General features: G+C 32.8%; 1 protein-coding gene across 2 annotated transcripts in view; it reads right to left on the reverse strand.

The window, feature by feature from the left end:
- XRN2 (5'-3' exoribonuclease 2) overlaps positions 1 to 14,840 on the reverse strand; it is a 110,362-nt gene that overhangs the window by 10,271 nt on the left and 85,251 nt on the right. For both annotated transcript variants that reach the window (XM_051975848.1, XM_051975849.1), the window contains one exon: positions 10,208 to 10,332. In XM_051975848.1, the coding sequence (XP_051831808.1) occupies positions 10,208 to 10,332 (125 nt within the window). The remainder of the gene's footprint in view (positions 1 to 10,207; positions 10,333 to 14,840) is intronic.

Raw genomic sequence — 14,840 nt, forward strand, 5'->3', positions numbered from 1 at the left:
TTAAGTTTCAGTGACATCTTTGATGATCTTCAATGGCATTTAAGTGTGACCTAATTAAAACAGCTGGTTCCAGAAGTTGTCTAATGAGAGCATTGTGTTGATATGTTTAACACCCTGTTAAAACTGGCAATATGCAACTGACATCAAGGCTTTAACATAATGTATTCAGGCTCACATTTTAAGGAAAACAGAAACTACAATTTAATATTTTCTTTTTCTCAAACCACACATACATTATATATATTTAAAAAACTGGAATCTTTATTCCTTTAAAAAAATAAATAAGCCAACAAAGGACATCCCATCCCGACAAAATATCTTAAAAACTAAGGAAAAATGAAAAAAAGACAACACAAGACAAAGAAGAGTGACAACATAAGATAGGTGCTTTTGCTTTCAAAATATTCTTCCAGCTCAACATTTTCATCGTCAGCAGTTCTGCTACTTCTATCTCGGGCTTCTTTCCAATCAAAACACAAGCTAAGTATGCCAGATTGAAGAGGGCTTTCTAAATGTGGACAAAATATACATTTGTGGAGCAGACGTGAGCAAAGCCAAATTTGAAGTTTTCATATCGTTAGATTTGAAACAGAAAGACACTGACTCTTCTTTCTTGTTCCAACTAAGTGTGGCAGAATAAAATTTAGTGTAAGAACTAGATTATTTTTTATTACTGAAATCGATCATATCATGTATTCTTGCCCTTTGTCATTTGTATTATTTTAAAACTAAATCTAAACCTGAACCTTAATAGTTAATAGAAGAGATTACCTTTCTCCAATTTAAAATGTCATTTAGTGACCAAAAGTAAAACATTAATTTTCAAATTAAACAAAGTTTTTGCCATAAGAGAATAATTAAGAATGATCAGGGATATAAGAATATTAACTTCTACTTGCCAATGTTTACCAACCTTCTTAAATAAATAGTGAAACCCAAAATTTGAATCCAGAAAGCTAGTCATCACATAAATGACAGGAAATAGGAAAAGAATATGTATATATTTTCCCAGTGTGCAAGCCTAGATTTTTTAATCATTACAGCAATAGAAAATTGTTATTACATAATATACATTTATTAAAGCTTTTGAAAACCACCACTTAATCAGCATGATTTCTTCCTACTGTTAATCTAAATGGGCATATTTATCTCAAGATCATGTATTATATTTAATATTTTATCAATGGATCTGTGATAGATGCTCTAAGTCTGGCCAAGGTAGTCTCCATTAAATAACCACCTGGGACAATTTGTCAAGTCAAAACCTTTGCTCATAATATCACTTAAAAATAAAGCTAAAGCTATGACAGGTACATAGAGAAAAGGTGAAGGGACTCATGATGAATGCCATTATCAAGAAACTTTTCTTTAAAAAGCTGAGACTGAAAAAGGTCATTATACTTCTTTTTTGCTCAAATATCTAACCTAGGAAAAGAGTCCTATTAAAAAAATCTGTTGGTAAATTCATTAAATTTTGAACACATTAAAATATTTTTAAAGTTCCTTTTAATGAAGAAGTACTCTTCTGCAAGATGCTAAGGAAAAGTTTCTAACACATTCACTTCACGACAGAAATCTTAATTGGCTTTGTTTCTTCTATGGCAGGAATTCCTAAGGGTCTTTCTGCCATGATCCCCACACCTCTGGAGTCTGCTGAAGTGTGTGGCACACCCCTTCTAAGAATTTTGAAATGCTTAGTAAACTATTAAAGAATAGTAAGTTCGGGGACCCTTGGACTAAGTATCTCAATTTTATGTAAATACTGTCAATACCAATAGACTATCTACAAAGAAATGCATTTTATTAAGTATTCTTAAAAACAAAGATAATAGAAAATAAATGATTCACTGTTATTAAAAGAACTGCTTATTATGGAGTACAAAATACACATAATGCAAATATCGACAAAAGAAAAAAAATGTAGCTTGATGCCATTTTGACTCACATAATATATTAGTCTTTTCTACAGAAGTCAATGTACTGCTGCAGTCAACCTGGTGACATGTTCCTTTATATTTAAGAACTGTGATTCATGTAGTCTTTTTTGCATGTTGTATGTTAAAAAATTAGGAAATGTTTATTTCTTGGGTATCTGTAAAAAGTTTCCAGAGAGGCATGATGGCTAGTGAACTCAGTATTGGATTTGAAGTCAGAAGATTCATATTCAAATCCCACCTCAGATAATCACTAACTGTAAGATCTGGGGAAGTTGTATAACTGTTTTCTGAATCTCAGTTTTGTCATTTGTAAAGATGAGAAGGGGGATGGAGGAGTTTGAATTAGAAAGTTAATGTCAGCCACTACTTGCTAAGCATCTACTATGTTCTAGCACTGTGTTAAATGTTAAATCCCGTGGACAAAAAGAAAGAGGGAAAAGGAGGATTACTTGCTCTCAAGTATCTCATAATCTAATGGAAATGACTATAGGTAAGATATATACAGGAGAAAATGGAGATAATCATGAAGGGATAGCACTAGCATTGGGAGAGTTTGGGCAAAGTTTCTTGTTTGTGGAAGGATAACACCACCATTTACATTACAGCAAATTTGCAGAATAACACTAATTACATATATTAATATTAATCTATATTTACTAAGTTACTGTATCTTTAAAAAAGTCTAATTAAAGGTATTTAAATATGTAAAGTTTTACTAAATAAATATTTCTCTACCAAACAAAGCAAGGGTTCTTAATCTTTTTGATATTATGAACTTCAATTTGGTAAAATCTGAGTCCTCAGAATATTGTTGTTGTTGTTTTTGAAAATACACAAAAATACACAAAACACATAAAAATACATAAGGCTATAAAGAAAACCAATTATGAAAACTTTAAAAAAATGTTTAGGTTAACAACCTTTGCTCTAGATTACCTACACAATTTGTCTTCATATGATTTTGATTAGTTAGAAAAGTTGTTCATTGCTTTATCCCCCAATCCCCAACTTAAATGTGTCCTTTTCCCAACTACAAACATTTTCAAACACAAAAACTTTTGCAAATTCACCAGAAAACAAAGTCTACACTTAAAATATTCTGCCTCAAAATTATTAAGCATCCTTTTCTAATACAAAAGAAAAAAACAGGATATAAAAGAAAACGCCAAGGATACTTTTAATCAAGTCTCTTTATGCAGCTCTGAGGAACATATATAGTCCTTAAGTATTCATAAGCAGAAATATCCAGTCTTATGAGTAATGAAGTAGAATTTAAAACAAACTTATTACCATTCATTTGTATGGCTTTGAAAGAAGATCAATTTGAGAGGAAGAAAAAAACATGGTGAGATAGTGAATTGCACTTGAGAAAGGTTCAGACAGAAGAGGAAAAATGACAGTTAATATTTTCTTTTGATTTTTTTTAAAGTTAGGCCTTTCCTAATACTATAAGGCCATATTCAGCAAGGCTTCTTCAATCGCTTCTCAAGTAACAATTTACCTAATCAGTGTAGCAATCAAAGAAAAGATTTCATGTTTACTGATTGCATTAATCAAAAATCACTTTTCAAATGCAGTTAATTGACAAGTTTACTGACAAAATTAAAGCAAAAAATCAGATACTGAAGACTGCAAAAACCAAATATGCCATTTACAATGAATACTGGAGACCGTACTTGACTCCAACAAGTTATCAGCACAGGAACAATTATTCATCAGCTGAAAATTGGCACATCAAAGTCAAATCAGAAAACAAAAGTAAGAAACACCCACAACCAACACTTGAAAAAGAGTGGCAGCTTGATTGACCGAACTGCCCTTCTTGAGCACAATTTCATATGATCATATACAAAACCCCACACAGTTATGACACTAAAGATATTTAAAAGAACTAATAAATCAGTACAAATTTGAAATTTCCTAAGAATAATCTATAGTGCTGACAGAAATTTTCAGAACAGTTTAAACTGCATTAACTAGAAGAGAATAGAATAACTTTTTTTTTTTTGCATAAAGCACCATGCTATTTTCCAATTTAAAATATCTACTTTCAAACTAACTATATTTATAAAGATGCTGTCTCTGCTCTTGATAACAACCTTCAATCTTTAAGTTATAGGTATAAGCCTTCAATTGTAGAGGAAAATTTATTACTCACTGAGGAATTTCTTTATACATGAAATCACAGGCTCAGTCCCTATCAGTATCCTTAAAGAATTAACTATATAAATATGAAGAAAAGATTCTGGTTAAAAGAAACTCAAAATAAATACTAAAAAGGAAGTATTATTAAGGAAAGAGGTCTAATACTGAGAAATCATCTTTCCTTATAAGTACTTCTAACTTGTGTTACCTAGTAAAATAGATAAGTAATAAAGTTTTAGATTAAAGTCCACTCTGTCCTAGGATTTTATGTTTATGTGGGAAACAAAGGAATGATTTGCATGTTGGGTTAGCTATTTTTCATTAAAAGATACAATGTAGCACAAGGGAGAGAGTGGTGAAGTCAGGAGAAACCTGAGTTCACATCCCATTTCTGATACTTACTAGTTGTATACCATGGACAACCTATGAGTGTTAAGATTCCTCATCTGTAAAATAGGGATAATAATACCCATAGTACCTACCTCATGGGATTGTTGGGAAGCTCAAATGAGATAAGAGCAAAATAGTTAATATTTATATAGTGCTTTAAGGGTTGGAAAACACTTTACATATTTCATCAAAGATAATGCATGCAAATTACTTTGTAATCCTTAAAGCTCCAAATAAATGGTCCATTATTATTTTGCTGGCCTAAAAAAAATTAGGTCTTCCTAAATTCCTCTAGTTTTTCCTTATAATCTATTACCAAATTAACAATTAAATGTATCTAAACACTTCTTGAACCTATATATATTTTCAATTTATATCTAAGCAGTGTAGCAATAAAAAAGATTTCATATTTACTTCAATAACACTTCAAATTCATTTAACTGACAAGTTTACTGATTTAAAATTAAAGTCTCAAATCAGCAACTGGTGACTGCAAAAACCAAATATACCATTCATAACTGATCCACAAGACTATATTTGATTCTGACAAGATATCAGCTATGGGACAATTTGGAATTCTATCTTAAAAGTACTATTCTTGAAACACCATATAGAGTTCCTTGTTCTGGCTTCTGTTGAATAGTGAACTTGATTTTACAGTGTAAATAATATAACTTCTCTATTTCTGTCTACCGACTGAGTCTATTCTAACAGTACAACTACCTAAATACCTTGATCATTTAAATTCGCTCTTCACTTTCTCTTCATGTCCTTCCCAAAATTTCGTGACCAGAAGTGCCAAAGGTTTGCGCAGCAGAAATAAGGTAATACTTTCTTTTTATTATTGAATCAACAACACAAACACAATAGGCTGTCTTCCAAGAAGAACTTATGATGATGAAGCCCAAAATTTCTTCCCTAGATCAGGGCTCAACATCCCCTGATTGGGACCATTCCTCAAATGCCTAAATTTAGATTTGCTTATGTCTCCTTGTCCTTGTCTATGCTATTGTTCAGCCCCCTTGTGTAATGTATTAAGATGTATAAGTCATAAAAAGGCAAATCTAGTGTGATGTGAGGAAAAATTTCTTAAATCTTACTTATCTCACAGTGGACAAGTAATTGGTAAGAAAGGAATATTGTGCTCTTCTCCAGAAAGGAATCTTTTAACAGTTTTTGCTTGTTTGTTTTTGGATACAGGAATAAATAGCTTGGATTAGATGATCTCTGGGGTACTTTTCAATTCTGAAATTATGATTATAGAGTTAAGATGGCTGAAGGGAATATGTAATATTTAGTTTTATAAATATCTTTATCCATGTCTCATTGAATGGTCAATAATAGCCCTCAAACCTCTGTGGCTCACTGTTTAGGTTTTGAAGGCTTAAAACAAGTCTAAATAGGAATTTTCTGGGTAGAAACTCTCCCCAAGTGATAGTTTTGTGATGGTAATAAAGCCTTTGTCACCAAATTGGGCTTTCATTGCTCAGATAAACTAAGACCTGGGAAAAACTTAATTCTAAAAGACTAAGGTCACCCACTGCATCCTGGGCCATTGACAACATTTTTAACTTTTGTTTTGCCACTGGACTTTGCTGACTCTGGAGGAAACAGTGAGGCTGATGATGTCTCTGTCTCACTTAAATCCAATTCATACACAAGTCAAAATTTTGCCCTCATGATGTCATTGGTATTCTTTGACGATGAAGGACCAAAACAACATCCTTAAAATGTATATGTATCTGTAATACTAACAATAATAAATCAAAAAGGCATCAGGAAGAACCTAGACAAATGCATAATTGTTCTGAAACCTTGCGAGAGAGGTAGACAATGCCTACTTTACATTAAATGGACTGTTCTGTACACCTCTACATATAAAATGATTTTTATGTTATAAGAATTTGCCTGTAGATATGGGGAGAAGAAGAAGAAAGTCACACACCTAAGGAAGGAGGGAGCTAGGACAAAGTTCAAGGACCTACAGGGGGTCAGAGTCAGAGAAGCTGAAGCTGTAGAGAAGAACCCAGTGGGGAAGAGGGGGGCCTGAGTCAGTCACATGGGCACCTGGCTAGGACTGAGGAAGAATATCCTGAGGGCAAAAATTGTGGGAGCTGGACATGAACAAAAATAATGGAGGACAGAGAATGTTCAGGGGCCAGGGACAGACATGTAGGATCTGAAGGCTGATCAACAGAAAACAGACACAGGATAATGGAGTGATTAAATGTCTCCTGTCTTCATACCAGAAGTCTAAAAGCAAGCCCCTGAACCAGAAGTAGCCTCTGCCCTGTTTGTACATTTCTCTGCTTTTACTTGGATTATTGGGGTTTTTTTTTGTTCTTTTCTAGGTTTTTTTTTCTTGGCCAAAGGGGGGAGGGGAGAGGGAGTGTTGAGGAGAGATGAATGTGAAGCTTAGGGGATACAGAGAGAAAGAGATGAGAGACAGAGAGAGAATGCAAGCAAGAGAGCTTGTAAGAACATACAGTACTATGTAATAAAAGTAACTTTTTTTAAAAATATGGATCTCTTTAATTCTTTATGTAAAGTCAAATTTGTATTAATGTCAATTTATATGAAGTAAGAACTATCTGTATAGATTTCTTTTGAATATGAAAGAGAAGAAAATACTATTGAGCTGTCATATATTAAAAAAAAAAAAAAAAACTTTTTGGTGTCTCCTCAGTACCAAAGGCATGTAATTTAAATGAATCATTTTAAAATAAGGAAAACAAAGTAGATGGACTTCTAAAATCTTATTTAACTCCAAAATCCTAATTCCAATGATAAAATTTTCCAGTATAATTAAAATACGACACATGATGCCAAAAGACAAGTGCAAAAAAAAAAAAAAAAAAAATCACATAATTTTAAATCTTCAATCATTTTTAAAAAAAAATTTTCTCCTGTTTTACAATGGACTTCTCTATCCCCATATTTTAATTTGTACTCCCATTGTTTTCTTTGATTTCCACACTTTATTTTTAAAAAAAGGAAAAATGCTTTTCCTTATCTCTGTTACTAAAATGATTCCAAATCACTATCTAAACTTCCTTATGGCTTTATCATGTTTCTAAATCTCACTCTACCATTTCTGCCAAAACCTGAGACTTCAAATTCATGTTGTCAATTCCTCCTAACATCTTTACCATAATTCATTTATATTCACAATTGTAACTAACTCCAATTTCTACCTCCACATTAGACACACCTCCTAAGTCAATCTCAAAGAACTGCATTAATTTCTAAAGTATTCAACTTAAAATTTTTATCTATCTGGATCTTCAATCTTTCCCTACCTGGATCTTCAATCTTTCCCAAAAAAACTCTTATTTCTCACAGAAAAAATGAGCTTTTACCTTCATGAGGACTTTTACTTTCCCTATACTTTCCCAGTAAATCTATTCTGATTTTGCTTCTCTACCCACAATTCTGATCCTATCATCTGTCACTTTAACGGTTCGTTAGCCACATTAACCTCTAATTATGCCTGCTTGGTGAATCTATAACTTGAGTCAATCTGAGTAGTATGACTATCCACTTGAAAAAGAAATTCTGTTCCCTAACTGAAAAGAAAAAAAAAATTCTTGGTCACCTTTCAAATTTTTCTGCAGAAGCCAAATTAGGCAATGACTACTGCTCAGCAACTGTCTATTTTTGTAATTACTGATTCTCTGTACCAATGTTCATAATATTCTAAACTTGTCCCTCAAATTTCCAGCTGCATCCCAAATATCATGCCATTGTATACACTTAGAGCTACAAGATCTAGACTAATATCCTTAATGGACTTAAAGTGTTAAGATTTCAGCTTTTCTACGCTTTAAACCTTCACTTTTAAGTGACTGTAAGGTGAAACTCAACTTTGTGAGGCTATCATTAAGACAAGCAAAATAGTGATCTACAAGACAACAGATTATAGAAAAAAAGAGGGGATAATAATCTTGCTTTTCTTTAATAAAATTGTGATGATAAAGCAATAGCCTTTTAACTGATCCTCTTATATGCAGTCACTTTCTTTAATTTATACTCAACACAACTTCAGAGTTGATCATCAGAAACCACAGGGATGACCATGTGATTTGTCTGCTTGAGAAGTTTTAGTAGCTTCCTCTTATATCTAGAATAAAACAAACTCTTGTTTGACTTTGGAAATCTTTCACCCTCTAGTTCTAGCCTCCCTCTCCAAAACTCCTACACAGGCTCTTCACCTATTAGATGTTCTAGGCAAACAAGCCTGATATCCCTATTGATATCTGCTATCTTGGTAGGCCTGAAATGCACTTGTTCTGATTCCCTTCACTACAGACAGAATCTCTCATTTCTTTCAAAACTTAGTTCAAATGTGATCCTATACAGGAATCTTTTTCTGATCCTATTCTGTTCAATTAGTTCCTTCCCTCAGAAATTACTTCATATGTTTTTTATTTAATTTCCTAAAAGCTTTGTTTTTTTTTTCTTCCCCCCCTCCCAAAGGAATATAAGCACTTTGAGAGAAGTGACTGTTTTGTTCTTGTTATGCATTTGCACTATCTGGCACAGCTGATGCTCAAAAAGTATAGGCTAAATTAATGTGAATTTTCAGTATCATCAACTAGTCTACTTTTTCTTTCTAATACGAAGAGTCCATAATCTTTTCTCCTGTTACCATCTTTTAATCTGACTAAAAAAAGTTTAAGGACCTCAACTATTCTTAAAAACAAAATTTAAAAAAACCTAACTTTCCTTCAAACATTCTACACCTTATATCATCTCCCTCTTCCTTTTTATAATGAAAAAGTAATTTTAAATGCTCAAAAGAACTACAATTTAAATTGTGCATTAAAGAGTTTGAAAAGAATTTTACGTGTGTTATCTCATACTCACAATTCGTGCAAGGTAAATGCTATTAATGATCCCCATTTTATAGATGATTAAACTTACCAAGCACATGAATGACTACTCCAACTAACACTGTAATAAGAAAAATGCTTAATATCCAGAAAATTGGCAAAGATGTTAAAAAAGTGAAATAGCTAATGTCAAAGGAGCCCTGGGAAAGCAAGCATATTAATACTCTCTATAAAATGAGAAAGTATTCTAGAAAGCAAGTGAAAAACCAGGAAACCCATGAAAGTGAACATAAGATTATTAAGAGACGTAAGCAAAACACATGGGATCAAACAACTGTCAGGAATGGGGACAAATAAAATTTCTAATGTAGGATATATTTCTTATAATGGCACTTTGATGAATATATCATGATATGAAATCCAAAGAACAATTCAATGAATTTCTCAATTCATTATACCAGTCCCAATAATTTTTGCAAATGAAAGAAATGTAAAGCACTAAAAGTAAGCTACAGGTGAATGAAAAACAGAACTATTGGTAACTATGATCCTACTAAATTTTTTTTAGATGTCATGTGCCAACTATATTTTTTTGATAATAAAGGAAAAGCAAAAACATTTTTATGCTATCTCTAAAAATCCAAAAGCAATTATATTAGAAGAAAAGCAAATTGAGTATAAGCCTATTCAACAGCAATTGTACATATGTAATTGATGCTAAAATCATAACACAAAAACCAAAAACAGCATTTGTATAATAGATCCTTTAAAGATTTACATCTACTTTTAATAAATTGTTGGTACCAATTTGTGACTGCTAAACAAAAGTAAAATTATCTTTGTGAAAAAAATAAGAAAAACCTTACTTTAAAAATATAATTATAGAATGAAGTAACAACTTACTTGACATAAGCTTTGGAATCTGTGCTTGTCCTCTTATCATTGGCCTGTATAAATTTCCCTGGTAATTTCCAGGTGGTGCAGCATTGCTGTAAGGTCCACCTCCTGGACCTCTTGGCATGACGTGACTATAATGTACAAAAAAAATATTTAAAATTAGAAAAATTTCTTTAAAACATAAATGGCAACTTTGTTCAAATCACTTAACCAGGAACTCCCTATCTACCTCAAGGATCAAATACAACCTCTTAAGAAACTACTCCAACTTAGTTTTCTGTATTGTAATATGCATCATTCCACCTCAAGCATTCTATGATCTAGCCAAAGTGGCCATCTTGTTGGTTGGATGTTATTCTTAGTGCTCAAAAGGAACCAAAATAACATCACCACAATGGAGTCAAGGTATATGATGCTTCTAACTATGGCTAATCAGACCAATACCAGCTTGGACGATTCTATAGACAAGCACAAAAAGTCTATATGAACGTTCAAAGGGGATTCCTTTCTAAATTTGTGCATCACCCATTTCTTTTGAGGTAATGCAGTTCTGTTTTACTGGAAGAACACAGTGCCTTTTTTATGTAGGCACACCATGCTGTGCAGTCCTGTGCCAGTGTCTATTATGTCTCACAACGATTCCAAAATTTCTTCAGAGAGACTTTGTATTGTTTCTTTTGACCTCTGTGTGAACACTTGCTTTGTGTAAGTTCTTCATAAACTAGTCTTTTGGGCAAATTTACATTTAGCATTTGAGCAACTTGGTCAGCTTGCTGAAGTTTCACTCTTTGTAGTAGAATTGGAATGCTTGGCAATTCAGTTCAACAAAGGATCTTGGTGTCTTGAACTTTATCTTGCCAGGTAATCTTCAGAATCTTCCTCAGACAAATACATTTTCTAGCATATAGACTAATACTCTGTTCAGGTTTTAACAATGTCAAAGGTTTTAAAAATGAGCTCAGCACAATGATCCTGTATATCTTCAGCTTCATAGGCAGCTTCTTCTCTTTTATCCTTTTGTTTAGTCCCCAAACACTGAGCTATTCTAGTAATATGTACTCAGAAATATTAATTAATTTTAATCTATGTGTACATCCCTGGAAAGTATATTTCAAGGAAAGGGAACATATTCACAGCATTCAAAAATTCTCCATTTACTATAAATGATGGTTACATGCATGGACAGTGTGGTCTTGGCTGGTGGAGAACTTCTGTTTTCTTGGTGCTGTCATGTCAAAATTTGCATAAATGGCAGAGAGTTGATTCATACTTTGTTGCATCTAAGCTTCAAAGTCTGCATTGAATGCACAATCACCTATCAACAAAAGGTTATGTACCAGCTCTTCCTCCATTTTATTCTTGGCTTGTAGACTTTTCAAGTTGAATAATTTAGCATCAATGTAGCAGTTGACCTTGTTGCTAGGTTCATCCTCATTGAAAGCATCTGACAATAACACTGATGAAAACATCATGCTAAAACACAGAAAAAGCAGCATATAGTCCTGCTTCACTCCAATGGTGACACTGAAGAACATGAGCTATCACCCTGAGCCCAGGAAAACATCCCATAATGAACCTGTCATATTGATGAACTTCTCTGGGCAACCAATTTTTCCCCATGATTTTCCATAAGTCTTTATACCTCTCAATATTGTTTGCAGAACTCTGTTCTGCTGCTGGCATTTCTGCTGAACTGTTGGGCAGCAAATACCCTACCGACTATGCCAACAATCACGTTCTAGATGAAGAATAAGTCTATTAAGGAAGTCTTTGGCAATTATCTTACTGGCAGTGATTAAGAGAAAAATGGCTCTGTGATTGTCACAGGGTAAATTTTTCTTCCTTTTCCAAAACCTTATTGCTTATCCCTAGAGGACACTCCATTTCCTTTCTCTTTGAAAAGTGACGCTAACCCCAATATTTTATCCTTACTTCTGCTAACTGGAAGCCTTAATTTCTTTCAAAACTCAATTCAAGGGCCACCTTGTATAAAAGGCTTTTTCTTGGTATTACCCAACTGTTTCCTCTGGGTTCCCAAGTTATCTTTTATGTATTTAATTTGCACATATTTATATAAATATAAGTTATTAAAGTCCAACATGGTGAAAACTTCTTGAAGACAGGACTTATCTTTTGTGTTTGTACCCCCAGAGTCCAGTGAAGTGCCACACACATAATAAACACAATCAATATTTAATGAATTGTACACCTTAGTCACTTTTTTCTTTCCCTTCCATTTGACTAATAAAATCCATGAACAGTCCTGTTGAAGCTGGTATTTCTCAGCTATTTGTTTCCTGCATCTAATATATTTCACAAATAGAAGAGAGATGAAATAAATTAGAAAGTTACATAACACTGCTAGAGTCCTTTGAAAGAATTTGCCTTCCTTTTATTCTAATCATTAAAGTTATAACACAGTAAAAGATTATAATTTAAATGATTTTAAAAGTTTTTTAAAAAGGGAAATATGAGCAAATCTTAAAATATTTCACAGGAAAAACATCAAAAAAATTGAAGATATGAACATATTATAGGTTTCCATTCAAAATTTAGATTACATTCCATTACTTTTTTCTAATTGAAACTTTTTATCTTCAAAACATATGCAAGAATAATTTTTCAACACTGACCTGTGCAAAACTTTGTGCCCAATCTCCCCCCCCCATGCCACTCCATCCACTAGATGGCAAACTATATGTTAAACATGACAAATATATATATATATATAAAATTGAATACGGATACAAGTATTTATACAATTATCTTGCTGCAAAAGAAAAATCCGATCAAAAGAAAAATGAGAAAGAAAATAAAATTCAAGCAAACAACAACAAAAGAAGTAAAAATGCTATGTTGTGATCCACACTCAGTTCCCACAGTCCTTTCTCTGAGTGTAGATGGTTCTCATTATCACAAGATCATTGGAACTGGCCTGAACCATCTCACTATTGACAAGAGTCATTCCATCAGAATTAATCATCGTATAATCTTGTTGTCATATACTACAATTTCCTGGTTCAGCTCATTTCACTTAGTATCAGTTCATGTAAGTCTCTCCAGGCCTCTGGAAATGTTGCTCATTTCTTATAGAACAGTAACATTCCTTAACACTCATATACCATAACTTATTTAGCCATTCACCAATTGAGGGGCATATACTCAGTTTCCAGTTTCTTGACACTACAAAAAGGGCTTCCACAAACATTTTTGTACACATGAGTCCCTTTTCCTTTTTTAAGAGCTCTTTGGAATATAAGCCCAGTAGAAAAACTGCTGGATCAAAGAGTATGCAGAGTCTGATATCCCTTTAAACATAGTTCCAAACTGCTCTCTAGAATGGTTAGATCAATTCACAACTTCACCAACAATGCATCAGTGTCCCAGTTTTCTCATATCCTCTCCAATATTTGTCATCTTTTCCTGTCATCTTAGCTAATCTGAGAGATGTGAGTGGGTACCTCAGAGTTGTCTTAATTTGCATTTCTCTGATCAACAGTGATTTAGAGCACCTTTTCATATGATTAGAGATGGATTCAATTTCTTAATCTGTAAATTGTCTATTCATATCCTTTTCACTATTATCAACTGGAGAATGGCTTGAATTCTTACAAATTTGAGTTAATTCCCTAGATATTTTAGAATTGAGGCCTTTATCAGAATCCTTGAATGTAAAAATATTTTCCCAATTTATTACTTGCCTTCTAATCTTGTCTGTATTAGTTTTGCTCATTCAAAATTATCTATTTGCATTCAATAATGAGCTCCAGTTCTTTCTTTGATCACAAATTCCTGCCTTTTCCCCAGATCTGAGAGGTAAACTATCCTGTTCTTCTAATTTGCTTATAGTATCACTCTGTATGTTTAAATCATGAATCCATTTCAGATCTTATCTTGATATACAGTGTTAGATGTAGGTCAATGCCTAGTTTCTGCCATACTAGTTTCCAATTTTTTCAGCAATATTTGTCAAATAGTGAGTTCTTATTCCAAAAGGTGGGGTCTTTGGGTTTGTCAAACACTGGATTACTATAGTCATTGACTATTTTGTTCTGTGATGTAAACCTATTCTACTGAAAAACTATTTCTTAGCCAATACTAAATGGTTTTGATGACCACTGCTTTATAATATAGTTTTAGATCTGGTAAACTAGACTATCTCCATTTGTTTCCTTCCTCCCCCTCCCCCCGCCCCCATTAATTCTTTTGAAATTCTTGATCTATTGTTCTTCCAGATGAACTTTGTTATTATTTTTTTTCTAGATATGTAAAAAAATTCCTTGGGAGTTTCATTGGTATGGCACTAAATAAGTAGATTAATTTAAGTAATATTGTCATTTTTATTACATTCGCTTGGCCTATCCATGAGCACTTGATATTTTTCCAATTGATTAGATCTGACTTTATTTGTGTAAAAAGTGTTTTGTAGTTGTCTTCATATAGTTCCTGATTTTGCCTTGGCAGATGGACTCCCAAATATTTTATATTATCGACAGTTATTTTAAATGGAATTTCTCTTTTTATCTCTTGCTGTTGGACTTTGTTAATATATAAAAATGCTGATGACTTATAGGGATTTATTTTGTATCCTGCAACTTTGCTAAAGTTGTGAATTGTTTCTAGTAGTTTTTAAGTTAAT

This window comes from Antechinus flavipes, chromosome 2, assembly GCF_016432865.1.
Source record: "Antechinus flavipes isolate AdamAnt ecotype Samford, QLD, Australia chromosome 2, AdamAnt_v2, whole genome shotgun sequence".
NCBI lineage: Eukaryota > Metazoa > Chordata > Mammalia > Dasyuromorphia > Dasyuridae > Antechinus > Antechinus flavipes.